General features: G+C 50.9%; 7 protein-coding genes across 7 annotated transcripts; 4 read left to right on the forward strand and 3 right to left on the reverse strand.

Moving 5' to 3' along the window:
• Window positions 1-190: 190 nt before the first annotated feature.
• On the forward strand, window positions 191-3173 carry AUEXF2481DRAFT_3773 (uncharacterized protein; the record flags this gene model as incomplete). Its single annotated transcript, XM_013489825.1, has 2 exons — window positions 191-457; window positions 519-3173. 2 exons carry the CDS (start codon window positions 191-193, stop codon window positions 3171-3173), a joined length of 2922 nt encoding a protein of 973 aa, XP_013345279.1.
• A 508-nt stretch (window positions 3174-3681) lies between these two features.
• AUEXF2481DRAFT_46562 (uncharacterized protein) lies at window positions 3682-5531 on the reverse strand (the record flags this gene model as incomplete). The annotated part of the gene is made up of 3 exons (XM_013490006.1): window positions 3682-4802; window positions 4855-5379; window positions 5441-5531. 3 exons carry the CDS (start codon window positions 5529-5531, stop codon window positions 3682-3684), a joined length of 1737 nt encoding a protein of 578 aa, XP_013345460.1.
• A 587-nt stretch (window positions 5532-6118) lies between these two features.
• On the reverse strand, window positions 6119-6808 carry AUEXF2481DRAFT_3775 (uncharacterized protein; the record flags this gene model as incomplete). The annotated part of the gene is made up of 1 exon (XM_013489826.1): window positions 6119-6808. One exon carries the CDS (start codon window positions 6806-6808, stop codon window positions 6119-6121), a length of 690 nt encoding a protein of 229 aa, XP_013345280.1.
• A 318-nt stretch (window positions 6809-7126) lies between these two features.
• On the forward strand, window positions 7127-7450 carry AUEXF2481DRAFT_3776 (uncharacterized protein; the record flags this gene model as incomplete). Its single annotated transcript, XM_013489827.1, has 2 exons — window positions 7127-7139; window positions 7197-7450. 2 exons carry the CDS (start codon window positions 7127-7129, stop codon window positions 7448-7450), a joined length of 267 nt encoding a protein of 88 aa, XP_013345281.1.
• A 455-nt stretch (window positions 7451-7905) lies between these two features.
• AUEXF2481DRAFT_631039 (uncharacterized protein) lies at window positions 7906-9822 on the reverse strand. The gene is made up of 3 exons (XM_013490171.1): window positions 9637-9822; window positions 8036-9578; window positions 7906-7969 (listed from the first exon to the last, which is right to left on the reverse strand). Exon 2 carries the CDS (start codon window positions 9471-9473, stop codon window positions 8085-8087), a length of 1389 nt encoding a protein of 462 aa, XP_013345625.1. The 5' UTR covers window positions 9474-9578; window positions 9637-9822; the 3' UTR covers window positions 7906-7969; window positions 8036-8084.
• Window positions 9823-9972: 150 nt separating this feature from the next.
• Window positions 9973-12542, forward strand: AUEXF2481DRAFT_38513 (uncharacterized protein). The gene has a single exon (XM_013489984.1). It carries the CDS (start codon window positions 10115-10117, stop codon window positions 12131-12133), a length of 2019 nt encoding a protein of 672 aa, XP_013345438.1. The 5' UTR covers window positions 9973-10114; the 3' UTR covers window positions 12134-12542.
• A 599-nt stretch (window positions 12543-13141) lies between these two features.
• Window positions 13142-15484, forward strand: AUEXF2481DRAFT_630793 (uncharacterized protein). The gene is made up of 4 exons (XM_013490172.1): window positions 13142-13257; window positions 13407-13796; window positions 13852-15139; window positions 15193-15484. The coding sequence occupies exons 2-4, from the start codon at window positions 13565-13567 to the stop codon at window positions 15254-15256; spliced, it is 1584 nt and encodes a 527-aa protein (XP_013345626.1). The 5' UTR covers window positions 13142-13257; window positions 13407-13564; the 3' UTR covers window positions 15257-15484.
• The last annotated feature ends 193 nt before the right edge of the window (window positions 15485-15677 follow it).

The following is a 15677-nucleotide window of genomic DNA, read 5'->3' on the forward strand; positions in this document are numbered from 1 at the left end:
TTGTGGTCGAGGAGGGTAAGTGGACGGGTGGAATCAGGAGAAGGTGGATCTTGAAGTTTGATGATGTCTGGACCCTGCGACAGGCCTCGGTGTCTTCTTGCGGTATACGCGACGTGATAGACGGCGTCGCACAAGGATCGCATTGCTGGACCATTACAATATACAAGAATATGCTCATTGACCGGACTCGATGAGTTGGAACTTGCTCGAGCGCTTCATCGAGTCGGAACACTTCAACAGGGACCCGTCGTTGACTGTGGCCTATCTGGCTCGATACGCCGACCATGTTGGAATCCAATACGTCCTCTGCTCCAAGCTGCGGCAGTTCAGCTATGAGGACATTGAGTTCTTCCTGCCGCAGCTATGCCACCTGGTCATGTCGCTGGACAACGAGAGCATGGCCCTCGAGGACTTCATCCTCGATCTATGCGAAGAGTCGGTGAATGGCGCCCTCTTGGTACGACGCGCCTTGCAACGCACCCGACCACTCGACTGCCTCATGCTTATGCCGTATACAGACATTCTGGCTTCTACAGACGTACCTCCGCGACCTCGCCCAAACGCCCACGTGCAACGCTTTCAAGACATGCCGTCGCATCTACAACAGAGTCCAGCGAATCGTCTTTGGTTCGTCCGAGCCCGCCCGCCGAGAGAAGATCACTGAGAATGTACTGCCCGTCACACTGCTCTCGAGTCTTGTGCTCGGTGCCATAGCCGCGCCGTTCCTCCCTCGTCATGCTGGCCCGCTGGCCATCGCGCAAGCTAGGAGGCCACGTCCAGTCGAAGAGACCATCTCGGACAACGTACAGCCACAGCGCATTTCCAGAAGTCACACTGTCTCGGGTGCCCCTGGCCGCACGAGGAGGATTCGTCCATCAACCCAGCCGTCGAAAGAAGCCTCGACCCCACCAGGCACCTCGACTCCAAGAAAAGCCTCACGCCCTCTGTCAGTACTGACCAAGGATAGCCCAACTCCTTCCAAAGATTCGCCCGGGAACCGTGCCATGGCAGAGGCACTGCGCGCAACACAGAACAACCAGGCCTTTGCAAGCACTTCGTCCCTACCCGAGCTCCCCTCACAACCTGCTCCCGAGCCGCCGCGTCTGTCTCGCCGTCCTACAGAAGCCTCCATACGCCGCCACTCTGCTAGTACCAAGGCTGTCAACCTGTCTAGCATGTCCCGCTCGCAAAAGATCCGCATGCTCCGTTCGAACTACTTTCGAAGTCAGACACAGTTCTTGAGCGCTCTGGAGGATATCTCTAATCGCCTGGTCGCCGTACCGAAACCTGCTAGACTAAGCGCTCTTCGTGCTGAGCTTGCTCTGATCGCTCAGGACCTCCCCGCAGAAGTCGATGTGCCTCTTCTCTGCCCTGCGACCCTTCCAGACGGCAGTCCAAGTCGCAGTCAACATCATCGCATTGTCAGGCTCAATCCTGCTGAAGCCACGAGTCTCAACAGTGCTGAGAGGGTGCCCTATCTGTTGATGGTTGAAGTCCTGCGTGAAGATTTTGATTTCGATCCAGAATCTGACCAGAACACACAGCTGTTGACAAAACTGATGCTCGAAAAAGGGAAGCCCCAGCGTCGACTATTCGACATTACAGATGCCTCACGAGAATCTGTTCGCTACCAGACCGAAGTCCCCGTCGAGAATGATAGTGTCTTTGAGCCCGCGACCGGGGATCTGGCCAGCCCTGCACTTTTGCAAGAACTGGATGCACGCGACACCCCGCGCAACATTTCTAGATCGCATACCCCTTCCAACGCCGCTATGCTGAGGGAGCTGCCTCGACTGTCTAGTGGCGTTAGCACTCTATCATCACTAAGTCTCACAACACCCAGAAACTCGGATCTCCCACTCAGCAGATCCGCCAGTCCTTCTCCCTATGCTTCAGCGGCAGGCCGCTCGCAAGCCCCCGACCAACCAGACTTTTCCGCTCTAGCAACACACATGCGCGCAGCCTCTTCCATGCTCTCCCAGCTCGACTCGAGCAGCTCAAAGCGCCCGAAGGCCGAAGTAGCGGCGATCAAAGCGAGAATTATTGCGAGTATGCAGAGTCTAGAGGAGCAAAGCTTTTACACAGATGACACTGCTCACGTCACGAACTTCGACGCCATCATGGCTAATGCGAATAATATCGCCTCTCACGCCGAACCTTCCGATATCGAAGACCCGGCCTTGGAAGCAGCAGACGCAGATCCGAATTTAAGTTCTAATGCCGGAGCCGCGCGCATGGAGAATGATATCAAGACTGGAGGTGTGCAGAGAAAGGGCGACAGAGATGATCCTTCGGCAGCAACTTTTGGCGAAGCCTGGGAAACGAAGAAGGAACGTATCCGTCGCTCTTCTCCGTACGGCTGGATGAAGAATTGGGATTTGATCTCCATGATTGTAAAGACGGGGGCGGATCTACGTCAAGAGGCCTTTGCATGTCAACTCATCGCCGTGTGTTCAAAGATCTGGCAAGAAGCAAATTGCGATGTGTGGGTCAAGAACATGCGCATCTTGGTTACTGGCGAATCCTCCGGTCTGATCGAAACGATTACCAATGGTGTTTCTCTACACTCGTTGAAGCGCTCTTTGACCCTATCCTCCATCGCAGCAGGCACGAATCCGAAGAAGAGAATGGCCACCCTCTACGATCACTTTATCAAGACCTTCGGCGCACCGGAAACAGCCTCATATATCTCTGCCGTTGACAATTTCGCAAAGTCTCTCGCGGCATATAGTGTCATATCCTATATCCTGCAGCTCAAAGATCGACATAACGGCAACATCCTCATCGACAACGTCGGCCACATTGTACACATAGACTTTGGCTTCATGCTCTCAAACACACCAGGAAGCATGGGTTTCGAAGCCGCACCCTTTAAACTGACACAAGAATATATAGACGTGTTGGGTGGCTTTGACGCCCCTGCGTTTAAGAGATTCAAGACGTATATGCGCGAAGCTTTCCAAGCGTTGCGTAGGGAAGCTGAACGTATCGTCATGTTGGTAGAGTTGATGGGCAGAGAAAGCAGAATGCCGTGTTATAGTGGCGGAGGCGTTGTTGCAGTCGTCGCTGCTCTGCGTGCAAGATTTGTGTTGGAAAAGAGTAAAGAGGAAGCAGGGGTTTATTGTGATGAGTTGGTTGCAAAAAGTGCTGGGAGTTATTACACTAGGCTGTAAGTTGTGCTTGCCTGTTTTTCTCTTTCTGCCCGGCTTTTTGATTTCCTTCATTTATTTTTGGCTGACATTTGTGACAAAAAACACAGTTATGACACTTTTCAGTATCGGACACAGGGGATCTATTGAAAACGATATCCAGATGATACAACACGACGACAACATACAGAAGAAAGCGATATACGGGAAAGACCGGCAAAGAGGAAAGAGGGACAAGAATCCCGCCGAATGTCCTAGACGCATGTGGAAAGCAGGCAAACAAAACGAAGAAGAAAGAGGAGGAAGAAAACAAACGAAATGCATTAGAGTGGGCGTTTTGAGATTATCCCCTGAACTGATTTGAACAAACAAGAGACTTTTCCACTTCTCGCTTTCCTTGCCAAACAAAACATTGTAGGTCTCGTGTGTTTCTGATTCAGTTGCATGTTTCCACCATGGCCGGTCACAGCATTGTCAGGTGAATTGTGTTTTGTATGGGCATGGAACTAAGTTTTTGATTGCTCAACCCTTTCTATCTAATCCTGAGACTAGAGATATACTTGCCACCCCCCTTGGCAAACCACCCAGCAGCAACAACAGCAGCCACACTAGCCATACCCAAAGCCCCCAAAACACCATTACTAACCACACTCTCCTCTCTAACCCTCCCAAGTCTCTCAACTTTCTTACCCTGCAGAACCTCTTTCCCACTACCTTCGAGTTCATAATCCTCCCATTCGACTTTGGACGTCATCTTTTGATACTCGACAACAGTACTACTCCAATTATTCGTAATCAAGCCCTCGTCATTCTTATACCAACTCTGACAATTCGGATCCGCAAAAGCAGAGCTTGAAAGTTCTTTTTGCATCTTTTCGTTGTACTCGTTCATCCTCGCCTGTTTTGGTCGAATACACAATGCTTTTCCTGCATTTCTTGCCGACAGCACTGGAGAGATCAAAGCATTGATGTAGCGAGATTGAGCTTCTATCATTAGGATGATGGAGTTGTGGCCAAGATTTGTGTTGGGGCCGTAGAGCATGCCGAAATTGGGCATGTCTTGTACTGTGATGCCGTAGAGGGCCTTTGCGCCGCCTTTCCACACTGAGGAGAGGGTGTTTGATGCGTGGCCGCGCATTTCGATGGGGTGCATGAAGTCGAGGGTTTCAAAGCCTGTGGCGAGGACGATAAGGTCGTAGGTTTCGTGTGCTCCGCCTTCGACTTCGATGCCCGAGTCTGTGATTTTGGAGATGCCGTTGGTGATGAGGTTTACGTTTTGTTGGGCGAGGGCTGGGTAGTAGTCGTCGCTTATAATGATGCGTTTGCAACCTGGATTGTAGCTCGGCAACAACTTCTTCTGCATCTCGGGATCGTTGGGGAATGAGGCGTCTAGCATTTCTTGATTCATTTGTCGGATTTGGTTGGCTCCCTCTCCTGAGGTGTCGCCGATGATGAAGTAGAAGGACTCGCGGAAGTCCATCATCAGAGCACGTTTCCTCCACATGATTGGTGGGACGTATTTGAACAGGCTTCTCGTCCATGATGGGATGGGTGCATCGAGTCGAGGTGTGAGCCAATTCGGTGTTCGTTGATATACACCGACTTTGCTGGCGACTTTGGCAATTTCTGGGATGATCTGAACCGCGGTGGCGCCTGTAACATATTAGCCATGGGTTACGTGTGATTGAAAAGGAAATCTGCGAACCATTTCCAATGACAGCAATCTTCTTGTCCTTCAAATCGTAGCTCCAGTCCCAACGAGCAGAATGGATGACTTTGCCTTTAAAGTCCTTCAATCCAGTAATCTGAGGATACTTTGGAACATTCAATTGACCCACAGCACTGACCAAAAAGTCTGCGTTGATGTCGTACTCTGGGTTGAACTCTGCATCTTTACTACCCTTTGCAGTACTGACGTGGATCTTCCACTTCTTCGCCTCATCATCCCAAGCTGCATTCTCTACTGTGGTGTTGAAACGAACGTATTGGTACAAGTTGTACTGCTGAGCGACGCTCATCAGGTAGGATAGAATCTCTTCTTGTCCAGGGTATTCGCGTGTCCAGTCACTCTTTTGAGCGAACGAGTATGAGTATAGCTGTGACCAGACGTCGCAGCAGGCTCCTGGGTACTTGTTGTCGTGCCATGTGCCGCCTACACCACTACTCTTTTCAAGGATGATGAAGTTCTTGCAGTTGTTCTGTTTGATTAGGTCGATAGCTGTGCACATGCCTGGAGTGATGAAATTTAGTCACGACATTTCCGATGTCAAATTGACGTGTGGAAGACATACCAGATATACCAGCACCAATAATCACAACTGCTGCATTTGCATGGTTCTTGTTGCCTATGGGCACCTCAGGCCAGGGCATGTCTCCGGCCATATTGTGAGATTTATCAGGAAGAGAGTGGTGAGTCGATCTTTGTTCGATTGGGCGTGATACTAAATAGTACTGCTATATGAGTGAGGTTCCTAGGAGTAGATTTCAAGGTCTCCAATGTTCGAAACCGAGACCGAGGCTCGAACATATATCTTGTGCTCACTCCTTCTCCTCCTCCTCCTCCTCCTCCGGATGTCGAACGGCCGAGTCGTGACATCTTCACGCCGAACCACTTCCTTGCAGCAAAAGCGCGTTCATGTCTGGGCGGATCGTCAACCTTGATTTCCATGATGGTGTTGAAGAAGGCGGGGTTATGACCGCTGGAAGTTTGGGAGAGGGGTTCATGTTGTGTTCCCCTCAACGAAGCCTCGGTCAAAAGGTCAATCTTTGATCATGAACCATCGCGGCACGACACATGAGGTGGGTATGTTTGCCTCAGCGTGGATGTACATGCATGTCCTAGTAGATGCGAGTCATAAGATACTGACACAATATGACATGGTTTAATGCGAATTTAGATCCGTCATCGAAGTCTCGATGAACAACTAAGTAGATGTAGCCGCTCACACGCAACATGTCGCCTTGTCGCCTTACGCCTTGGACTTTGCCTTCAATTTTTCGATGAAGTTCTCAGGAGCGGGTCCATCTATCATGAGAGGAAGGTTGGACTCTCCCTTCTCGCGATAGCTTTTGTAGCCAGGTCTTTGAACAGCCCGTTTCAGATAGGCCAAAATGTTGCTGTATGAGCTCAAGTCATAGCCATAGAATGTACGCATGGTGGTGAGGGTGAATACGGTCATGATGTCTGCAGCAGTAAACTCCTTGCCTGCCAGCCATTCATTGCCGCGGCCCAGATGGCCATCCATGTGTCGCAGGTAGAGCTCCAGCCTTTCTTGATAGCGTTTGAAGACGTCGTTGGATGAGTCGAGACCAGCGACCTTCATAGACATGCAGCGGCTCACACCGGGCTGCAAAGAACCATTTGCATAGTGGAACCAGTAGAGATAGTTGGCATAGTCTGGGTGTGTTGGTGGTAGAGCGAGACGACCGTTGCCATATTTGTGAATGATGTATTCGACACAAGCAGCAGACTCTCCCATGGTCAGATCGCCGTCCTGGATGACGGGAGCTGTGCCTATCTCGTAGAGGTCTTTGAGCTCTTGTGGAGAGAACATTGGGCTCCGCTTGTGTAGTTTCAAGTCATATTCGATGTCCAACTCTTCACAGAGCCAGACGATGCGCTCCGATTGGGAGACGCACATATGATGTACGGTAAGCATGGTGAGGGAGGTGATGCGATCTATATAAGAAATGTTCGTGAGACGAGGAGGAAGCTGTGGGACAGAAATCTGGATAATGATGGGGAGGCTATGGACACATATGTAAAGATTGGTAAAGTTCAACGTCGTGTCGATAAAGTTAATGGAAGTATGATGTCGCTGATTGGTATGCTGATTGGTATGCTGATTTGGAAGGTGCCAAGGCGAGCGACAGCCGACAGCGCATAACAGGGAAGGAAGGAAGCTTGGGGGATCATCATCCACCATCGACTCTCTATCTCCATCCATCCAGGTCATCTTGCATACCATAATAAAACAATGGCTCCCCCAGGTGCGCATTCGCTTCAACAGCTGTACATAATCAATTCACTGACGATCAACCCGACAGAAGCAACTCAGAACACGCCGCTCGCGCCGTCAGTCGAGAAGGCCTACTATCGCAAGTGCATCGAGCTCAAGCGCCGCTTGAACGACGTCGAAGAAGCCAACGATGCCGCTCGTCAGCGCAAGGCTCGTCTGAACAGGGCAATCATGAAGATGCGCCTCGAACGCGCCTTCCTGCTCGAACAGCTCGCGAAGCGTCTACAGAACACGTCCGACGGCCCGGAAAAGACCACCATCAACACCACCAACAGCGACTAGAAGAACGCAAAGCACAAACTATCATACATACTTGAGAGCGAGGAGTAAACCGACGAACCGGGGGGCGTAAACACAGCCAACGTGGATGGGACCCGTGTAAGAGAAGACTCTCTCATGGCTGTTTACGATCCCGTCAAGCGGACTATACGACACGGTCTAGGAAACATCTTGGGGCAGCGATACGTCTCGCCGAGTTTGGAGCAACAACGCCAGTGGTACACACAATGGCGATCAGCTTAGTCCGTTCTTCCCAAACGACACTGAATCTGCGGGTTTCTGGGAAAACATCACGACATGTTCGATCGACGACTGAACTTGACCAAAACATTCCTATGATCGGCATACATCAGTAACACTGCATCGACGGTTCCAACATCACTCTACCCCCGACAGTCATAGTCGCAAACATCCTGGACTCCGCCTTGAAGGCACTCATGCATCTGCTAGAGCGAATCATGAAATCAGTCATGGGATGATATTCGGCAGTTCGGTATGCCTTGGGGGCAGACACTCCAGTACCTAGACTTGGGATGAACAAGGCTGAGACGGCAGCAGCTTTAGACCGAAGGAGCGGAGTTGTCCTACTTCCCTATTATCATCGAATTACTTAGCTTGTCGCTTTCTCATCTTCTGCTTATACCCGCTCTTCCTCCTTGATCTCAAGGACACCTTGCCCTCTTTCGCCCTTGTGGGGCCTCAAGAATCCCACGCGAAGTATTCCTTCCAATAGCTTATGACTACTTGTAATGTCAATACCTGCTGCATCGGCTATCATTTCGGCCTGTTCCTCGAGATCTTGCAATGTCTCCTGGCTCTCCACCACTTCGAGCACTTCCTCGTGTTTACTCCAGGGGGTCGTTTCATAGAGGTACTGGGCATGTGATTCGCATCTAGCCTTTGATTCTGCGATGACAAGAGTTGCTATCATGACCTCGTACAACATGGCTTGCGCCTCCTTGGGATTGAAAAGTGGATTCTCAATGGCTTCAGAATCTTTGCTGTGGCCAAAGGGGTCGAGGGGTTTCAGTAGCGTGTCCTTGGGATATATGAATTTCTGCAGACATAGCTCTGCCAGCGTTATGTTGGCGGGCAAGTAGTAGTTTGATCGGGCTATATTGAGCCAGTAATGCGCGAGTTTGATGCGCTTTTCTGGTGTGTTTGCGAATTGCTCATGTTGGTGTATTTGGACCTTTGGGTTGAGGTTGAGGTTGGACTGGTTTATAAAGGTAGCAAAGCCTCGAAGCTTCTCGAGGAAGGGTACTTCCTTTTTTGTGGGAGGGCAGGGGGAGTTTGCGTAGTATTCGCCTAGCTCGTGGGCGGCCTTGTAGTGGCCACTCGCGGCTGCTTTTGTCATGTTGTATAGCCAGTCGGTTGTGTGCTGGTTGCCCGCCATGTAGTAGTCTAGACGGGCGAGGTTGAAGTATGCCATTGGATCATCTCTTTCTAGCCCTACCATGTAGACTTTCATGGCTTCGACATGGTGTCCCCGACTGACGTGGAGATAGGCGAGCTCGATCCAGGGTGAGGAAAATTCGTCTTTGATGTTTGCGTACTTGTCTTTGGGATTCGGCCCTGTTTCTTTGACGATCCGCTCGAGAGCTTGTTCGTATAGCTTGATAGCCTGGCCAATGTTGCCGTTGTGACGAGCCACGTTGGCCTCCATGACGATTGCGCGCACGTTGCCTGTCTTTGATATATCACGCAAGCGGTCCAGAGCCATCATTACGTCGCGAGACCTGATGATACCAGGCTTTGTCGCATCCTGGCGTAACGCAGATGCAACGACCTGGACCACTGCCTCTGCATGGCCGTTCTCAGCGCATAGCTTGACTATCAGGCGACCTTGTTTGCCACACGACACTCCTCCCTTGTTGCGTAAGATGAAGCTGAGGTCGTAGGCATCGTCGAGTGTCATGTTAGGCACAATCCCGATCATTGGCATGAATCCCTTTTCCAGTGGGCGTCCAGTTTCGATATTATCTTTGCGCCAACTGGCAAGCCACAGTGCTTGAGTGTGGGTCATGGCCACAGCTGCATCAAGAGTCGTTTGTAAGAAGTCTCTCTTCTCTTCGACAGTCCAGTCCGGCTTATTCTCATGATCCTCCCTCTGGGCAGACAAGAAGGCTTCCTTGAACTTTTGTTCAGCAGCGATTTCCATCTCTTCTTGGTGGGTGTATACGACTGGCCTCTTTATTCTGTCCTTCCAACGCTGGCTCGGTGCCCTTCTTGCTTTGGTGCGCTTCTGTGTAAAGGAAGCGCTCACTTCCGCCGTCAGCATGCGCCGTGACACTCGTGTACCAGCAGCGAGTAACGACATGATGAGGTGTGGGCGGACCAGTCCACCGAGAAGTTTTGGACGGTAGTCGCAGAAGTGCTGGTAATCAAGAGCGGCAAGCTTGCCTACCCTGATGGACAGAATTCGATGATGGATCGTGCCTGTTTCACAAACCTTTTATGAAGCGTTTGAACGGCGATCCGAACGCCTCATAACTTATATGCGCAATCTAAATAATGAGCATAGCGATCTAACAAAATTTCCCACAATGTCATACAAGGACAATCCAGCGTTCGGTCACAAGTCCAGTGGTCTATTTAGTAATAGCTCCCCAGCACACCTCACCGTCTGTCCGGGACCATCTGCATGATCCTCATATTCAGCATCCGATGCAAGCAGTATTCCAAGCGCCGGTCCATCAAAGGCAAGACAGTGGATACTACCATCAATATGCTCCTCAGACACATAATCGAGCCAATAATCATACAGATGCGCTGGCTCCTCAGATCCATCAACTACAGTATCCCTACAATGGCTACTTGGCAAACGGACCTGGTGTCGTTGTACATCATCAAGTCTTGCCCGATCCAAACGAAGAACCAACCTCCACCAAAATCACAGCCGAACAGATGATGCAGAAACTGTGCAATAAGCTTGATGCCCACGAAACCATGTTGAACAACCTATGCAGCAAGTTTGATCAATTTCAATATCAAGTGAGCTACCATCATAACTGGATGATAAAAGACTTCTGCCCTCAATTCAAAGCATTCGGCTCCAAGCTCGAAAGAGTATTGAGCATAACAGCCGAAACTAGAACAACAACTTCTGCCGCAGACGCTTCAGGCTCGTTGAACGGCGATGAACCTGCCTTCGAAAACGTCCAAGTAGTGACCAGTGGTCAAGGCAATGTCGAATCATCGCCAGTCAGCGAGGCGAGCTTCCGGCCTGTTCAGCAGATTCATGTCACTGCTGAACAGCGGAACGGCAGTCCGAACACGTTTCAAGGTACCATCAGACAGCGCCTGGACTCCATAGCTCTAAAGCAGGTGAACGAAGACGTTCTGCGGGACAAACTTTGTAATAAGATCACTGAAGAGTTTGGTGCTGTGAAGACTTTGATGTACATGGTCTTCAAGAATCAGGGTCTTATGCAAAATTGCCTCACAGCTTTCAGTAGAGAGCAAAGTCAACATGTGCTTGAAACTGAAATGCCGCTCGACCGATGCTTGACCAACCAGATGAGCACAAATCAGGGGTTGAGGCTTTCTGAGAAATGGTTAAAGGAGGGTCTGACGAATGTCGACGATACTCTGGAGAGGCTGGAAGGAAAACACGACACAAGTCTGCAGATCAGGGAGGAAATGGTCGAAGAAGCCTTGGAAAACCGACGTCCTCTCTCGCTATCCGATATCGTCCATATTGACCAAGAGCCATCCAGTCCGATTCCCAGTCTCGAGGAGATAAGGGAGGAAGATCTCAACGTCGAGGTCCAAGATCAGGGCACGCAGACGTTCGAATACGACATGGAATTCCACCATCATCAGGCACGCATGTCGCCAGAGGTGAACATCCACGACGATGACCAAATTTCTGGTTACCGTGGAGCAGCGGAGTCCGTAGCGCGAGGAACGCAAACCTATGAGCTCGATACCTCACTTCACTATGCATCGGCATCTTCTTCAGTCATGACTCCCCACGAAGAGTGTCTGGATTCCAATGCAGCAGCAGAAGGTCCAGGTATCCCAGATTCGCAGACTCGAGCGCCAGAAGAGCAACCTCAGACAGAGATCTTACCATTACCGACTGTTACTACTATCCTCGATATGAGCGAGATGCAACGAGACATGTTGCCACAAATTTTATCTGAGATACGCAATCTAGAAAATCAAGTCTCGAAAGTCTCATGCCAGATCAAGCAATGGGAGACTCGAGCACATAGCCAGGTCCTGTCCATCCAAGCAGCGCTTCCTCTAACAACGACTCCCGGTGCTGGTGAAGACGAGGCGACCGGGTTCAGACTGCCAAGCCCAGAATCTGTAAATGACAACTCTGTGAAGATAACATCGACCGTGGACCTGGAGAAGAGGAGAAAGCACAAAGCTGTCGCTACGCGATCAATCGAGACACCGGGTCGAGGGGAAGTTGTACCAAAACATGTCTTCGAAGCACCAAAGAGGACTAAATCGAAGCAAGGTAAAAGCCACATCTTCTCCGAGGAAGGCAGAGTTGGTGGTCAAAAGCATCCAACGAATAGTACTCTGGCTACGGCCAATAGTAATGCTGAGCGTTCACATGGACGAATGGGCCAGGAACGCAAGTGGGAGCAGCCAGAGATCACAAGTTCTCGAGAAAATTTGCTGCAGCAGCAACGGCATGCGTACCGCAAGAAGCAGAGGATGTCATAGATAATCTCAGCCCCAGATAGCTGGAGTGCAACGTTGGCGCTTGGTTCTGGCCGACAATAGCGCCGCGGCAGTCTTCCTTCAAACGTCTGACTGCATTACACATTGGATCTGCTGAAGATTTGCTGTGTACGGAGCGACACCAAGGCCTCGAGCGGCTGTCGAAGCAGACACGGAATTGAAAGCCTGTTTCTGGTTCAGTCTCACGCGAGTCGTGACGAGTGTTTAGCGAGCCCATTGGATCTACGATTATAGTAAAGCAGGAATACTTTGTGTCCCTTCCCCGCTTGACCATACTCATTTCGGGGTACATGGCACTGTCCAACGGTGGCAGTCTGGAGTATGTAGATAAGATTGTTGCTCGAAGCCAGAAGTCACCCATGGTTGAGACATTTTGCAAAGAAGAAGCATGCCCAACTTGGTATGCAATTCTAAAATTCAGATGATAGGAAAACGGCGAGGCTTTGGACTCGATCATTTAGGGCGACATGCGGCTCTGGGGTGCGCTCGGATTGGGCCGGATGTGGGTGACGGTCGGGTTAGCTCAGCCAAGCCGTCATCCCCACATGCAAAGCGCGGGATAAACATGAGAGACATAGACAACAACCTCAACGGTGGTCGTGATGTCGAAGTTTCGCTAACCCAACAAGGCGCTTTGTTGTGTGTGTACATGTGCGATGCCTCGAGCTCTCTCGATAGGTGCGTAACGGTCAGGAGCCGGGGCAAAAGTACATAGAGCAACAGGTGGGCGAGAGCGAGAACGATGGTTGAGACTCTATGCATCACGCCGAGTAGCCCCAACCAAGTATCGAGTAACAACCGCTCCGCATTCCTGGTTTTTTGGTCATCGCGCGTGCGCAACTCTTGACTGTTTCGTAGCTTCGTTCTCTACCTTTCTTGTTTCTTCATTCTGATTTTGACGTGTATCAATCCTCCCTTGTTTGCAATCCTGCCTCCAATCCTTGCCATCGCCATCGTATACCTTGGCGATACAACAATACGTCACAGTGAGCGAGTTGCGAGCTTTGGTCACTACGGGCTCACGCCATCTCACACATCGTCGAGGAAGGCAACACGCTCGACCAGGCCCACCTGCCTAACGAAGAGTCGATTCGGCTCGAGATCCGGTACGTATCACTCGTGCTTTCCACGATCCCCTGCCTTCTCGCCGAATATAACATTCTGTTCAATTCCAAGTTCGTCCTTGAACCTATCAAACTCCTACTTGGCTAGCATTCTTCGAGCAATAAAGCTGACACGATGACTTCGACTGCAGTATCCCGATCGGACAAATACACACCTTCTCACCTCCAAGCTCCAGTGTTTGTTGACAAACCAGGACGACTGTCGCCTCGGCCCAGTTTCACATCGAGCAGACCATCTTGGATTGGACCACAGCATTCGTCACCATCACCCGCACCCGACGTATCAACCATGGCTCAGAAACACGAGATCCTTTACAGCCACCCCGGTCTGCAGCCTCCCGTCTTCATTGCCGGTTCCATGTGCGAGCCGCAATGGGAGCCAATAGAGATGGCATACGAGGAGAAGGCAGACGGCGAACTAGAATTCAAGCATGAGTTCAAGGCTCAGCCTGGACAATACCAATACAAGTTCCGCCTCGGTCCTGGTGACTGGTGGGTACTTGACGAGACCAAGCCGACTGGTAAGCAAAGTAGTTTCGGTATCGAGGCAGCCTGTTGCTTACTTCTATGCCCTAGTTGACGATGGAACTGGTATTCGCAACAATCACTACACCGTGGAAGCCGAAATTCCCAAGCACGAGGTTGAGAAAGCTCCTCAAGCACAGGTCTCACACACCACAAAAGAGATGGACACCCCGGCACCAGCACACACTGCAGAGCAAAAGCCTTCTGTCCCGGAAATAGAAGATGACGATGAGATTCCTGAGAGCGAGAAGAACCTCTTCCGACACGAGACTATCCAGATCGCCGACGGTTCCGGCCAGAGCGACAAGGAGGATCAACAAGATCAAGAGGATGAGGATAACGAAGAACCGCCGCTCCTCGAGCACGAAGCTGGTCCATACCAACGCGTGGACAGCCAGCATGTAACGCCGTTCAAAACCGATAACTTCGTCTTCGACGAGCCCGTCGAGCACGCAATTGACGTCGACGACTTTGCTGACGACGAACGCGACGCTCCTTGCCCTTTATTCAGACACGAGACTGGAGCTGCAAGCGACATAGACCCGGATGAGGCACCCTTGTTCCGTCACGAGAGCATCTCCCCTCTGGACCCCATGTCAACAAGCCCGCTTTCACCCTCATCTCGTAAGCAGCGCAACTTTGACTTCCAAGACGTCAACGATCCCTCGCTTGAGCCCTTCCCTGTTGACGAGGCTGGTATCCAAGCACGTATCCAGCGTGCTGCAACACGCCGTCGTGAGGATGACGACGTGTTCGACGGTACTCCGCCTTCGCCTTCTCTGGCTCAGACCAAATCATTCTCTCCCCAAGCCCGCCCTGAGCTGCCTCATCATGAGTCTAGCGATCTCAGTCATCTCGACGCTATCGACGAAACAGAAGAGACAGATGACGAAGACGAAGCGCCCGCAGTCAAGCTTGTTGGAAAGAAAGATTCGCTCGTACATCCTACTCCCATTAACATCAAGGTGCAGGATGTTTCTGAGATTGCCAACATTCCTTCGTTTGCAGACGTCCCAGAAATCTCGAATCAGGGGCCACCTACACCACCCATGACACCTACTGAGCACGCCAGATCGAAGGCCGCACCTCACGATGGTGCATCCGATTCGAAGGAGCAGCCTGCTCAACGTGGAGACCGTCGTTCTCGTGAGGACAATGTCACAGATCACATCGCAAATCGCCCATCACCCAGAGAGATCGCAGAGGCAGAAAAGAAAGGCGAGAGCGTGGATGCTGCTAAGAATGGAAAGCCTTCCAAATCAAGCACTCCCAAACAGAGCATGAGCTCAATGGCTTTCATTTGGTTTGTCGGTCTTTGTGGTGGCAAGCAGAATGCAGCGTAAGTCCTTGAATAAACTTGAATATTGTGAAGGATGCTAACGTCGTTTGCAGTGGTGTCGCTATTGCCATGAGCGTCGCAGCAGTCGCGCTCGCCATGAATTCACGCTCTGGATAGATGCTCCATACTGGACTCACCTTTTTTCCCTTAATTCTCACAACACATTTTCCTTTGTATTTCTTATGTCGACTCTGTCTCATAATCGGACTTCCTTCATACAGCGGGCGCAGAACAGGGTGGGACACGGTTTGTCACGAAGCATATGGTTACGGCTGATTTTCATCACATTCAATAATGCAATGACGATGGGGAGAACGCTGCCGAAGCGCCCGCACAGATAGGCGGGCATCAAGGATGGCCATCGAAGCTAGAATGGTGTTTCGCTCCACGTACTATTTCCTAGTGTCAGACTCAATTTCGTATACAAGAAGGGCGCACCTGCTCTCTTATCCTATCGCAACTTTCAAGTTCTCCGTTGAACCAAAGTGTCAATTGGGTATTGTACGATCGTAGTTCAGGAGGGCCAGCAACGCAACAC

This window comes from Aureobasidium subglaciale, assembly GCF_000721755.1.
Source record: "Aureobasidium subglaciale EXF-2481 unplaced genomic scaffold scaffold_6, whole genome shotgun sequence".
NCBI classification, from domain to species: Eukaryota; Fungi; Ascomycota; class Dothideomycetes; order Dothideales; family Saccotheciaceae; genus Aureobasidium; species Aureobasidium subglaciale.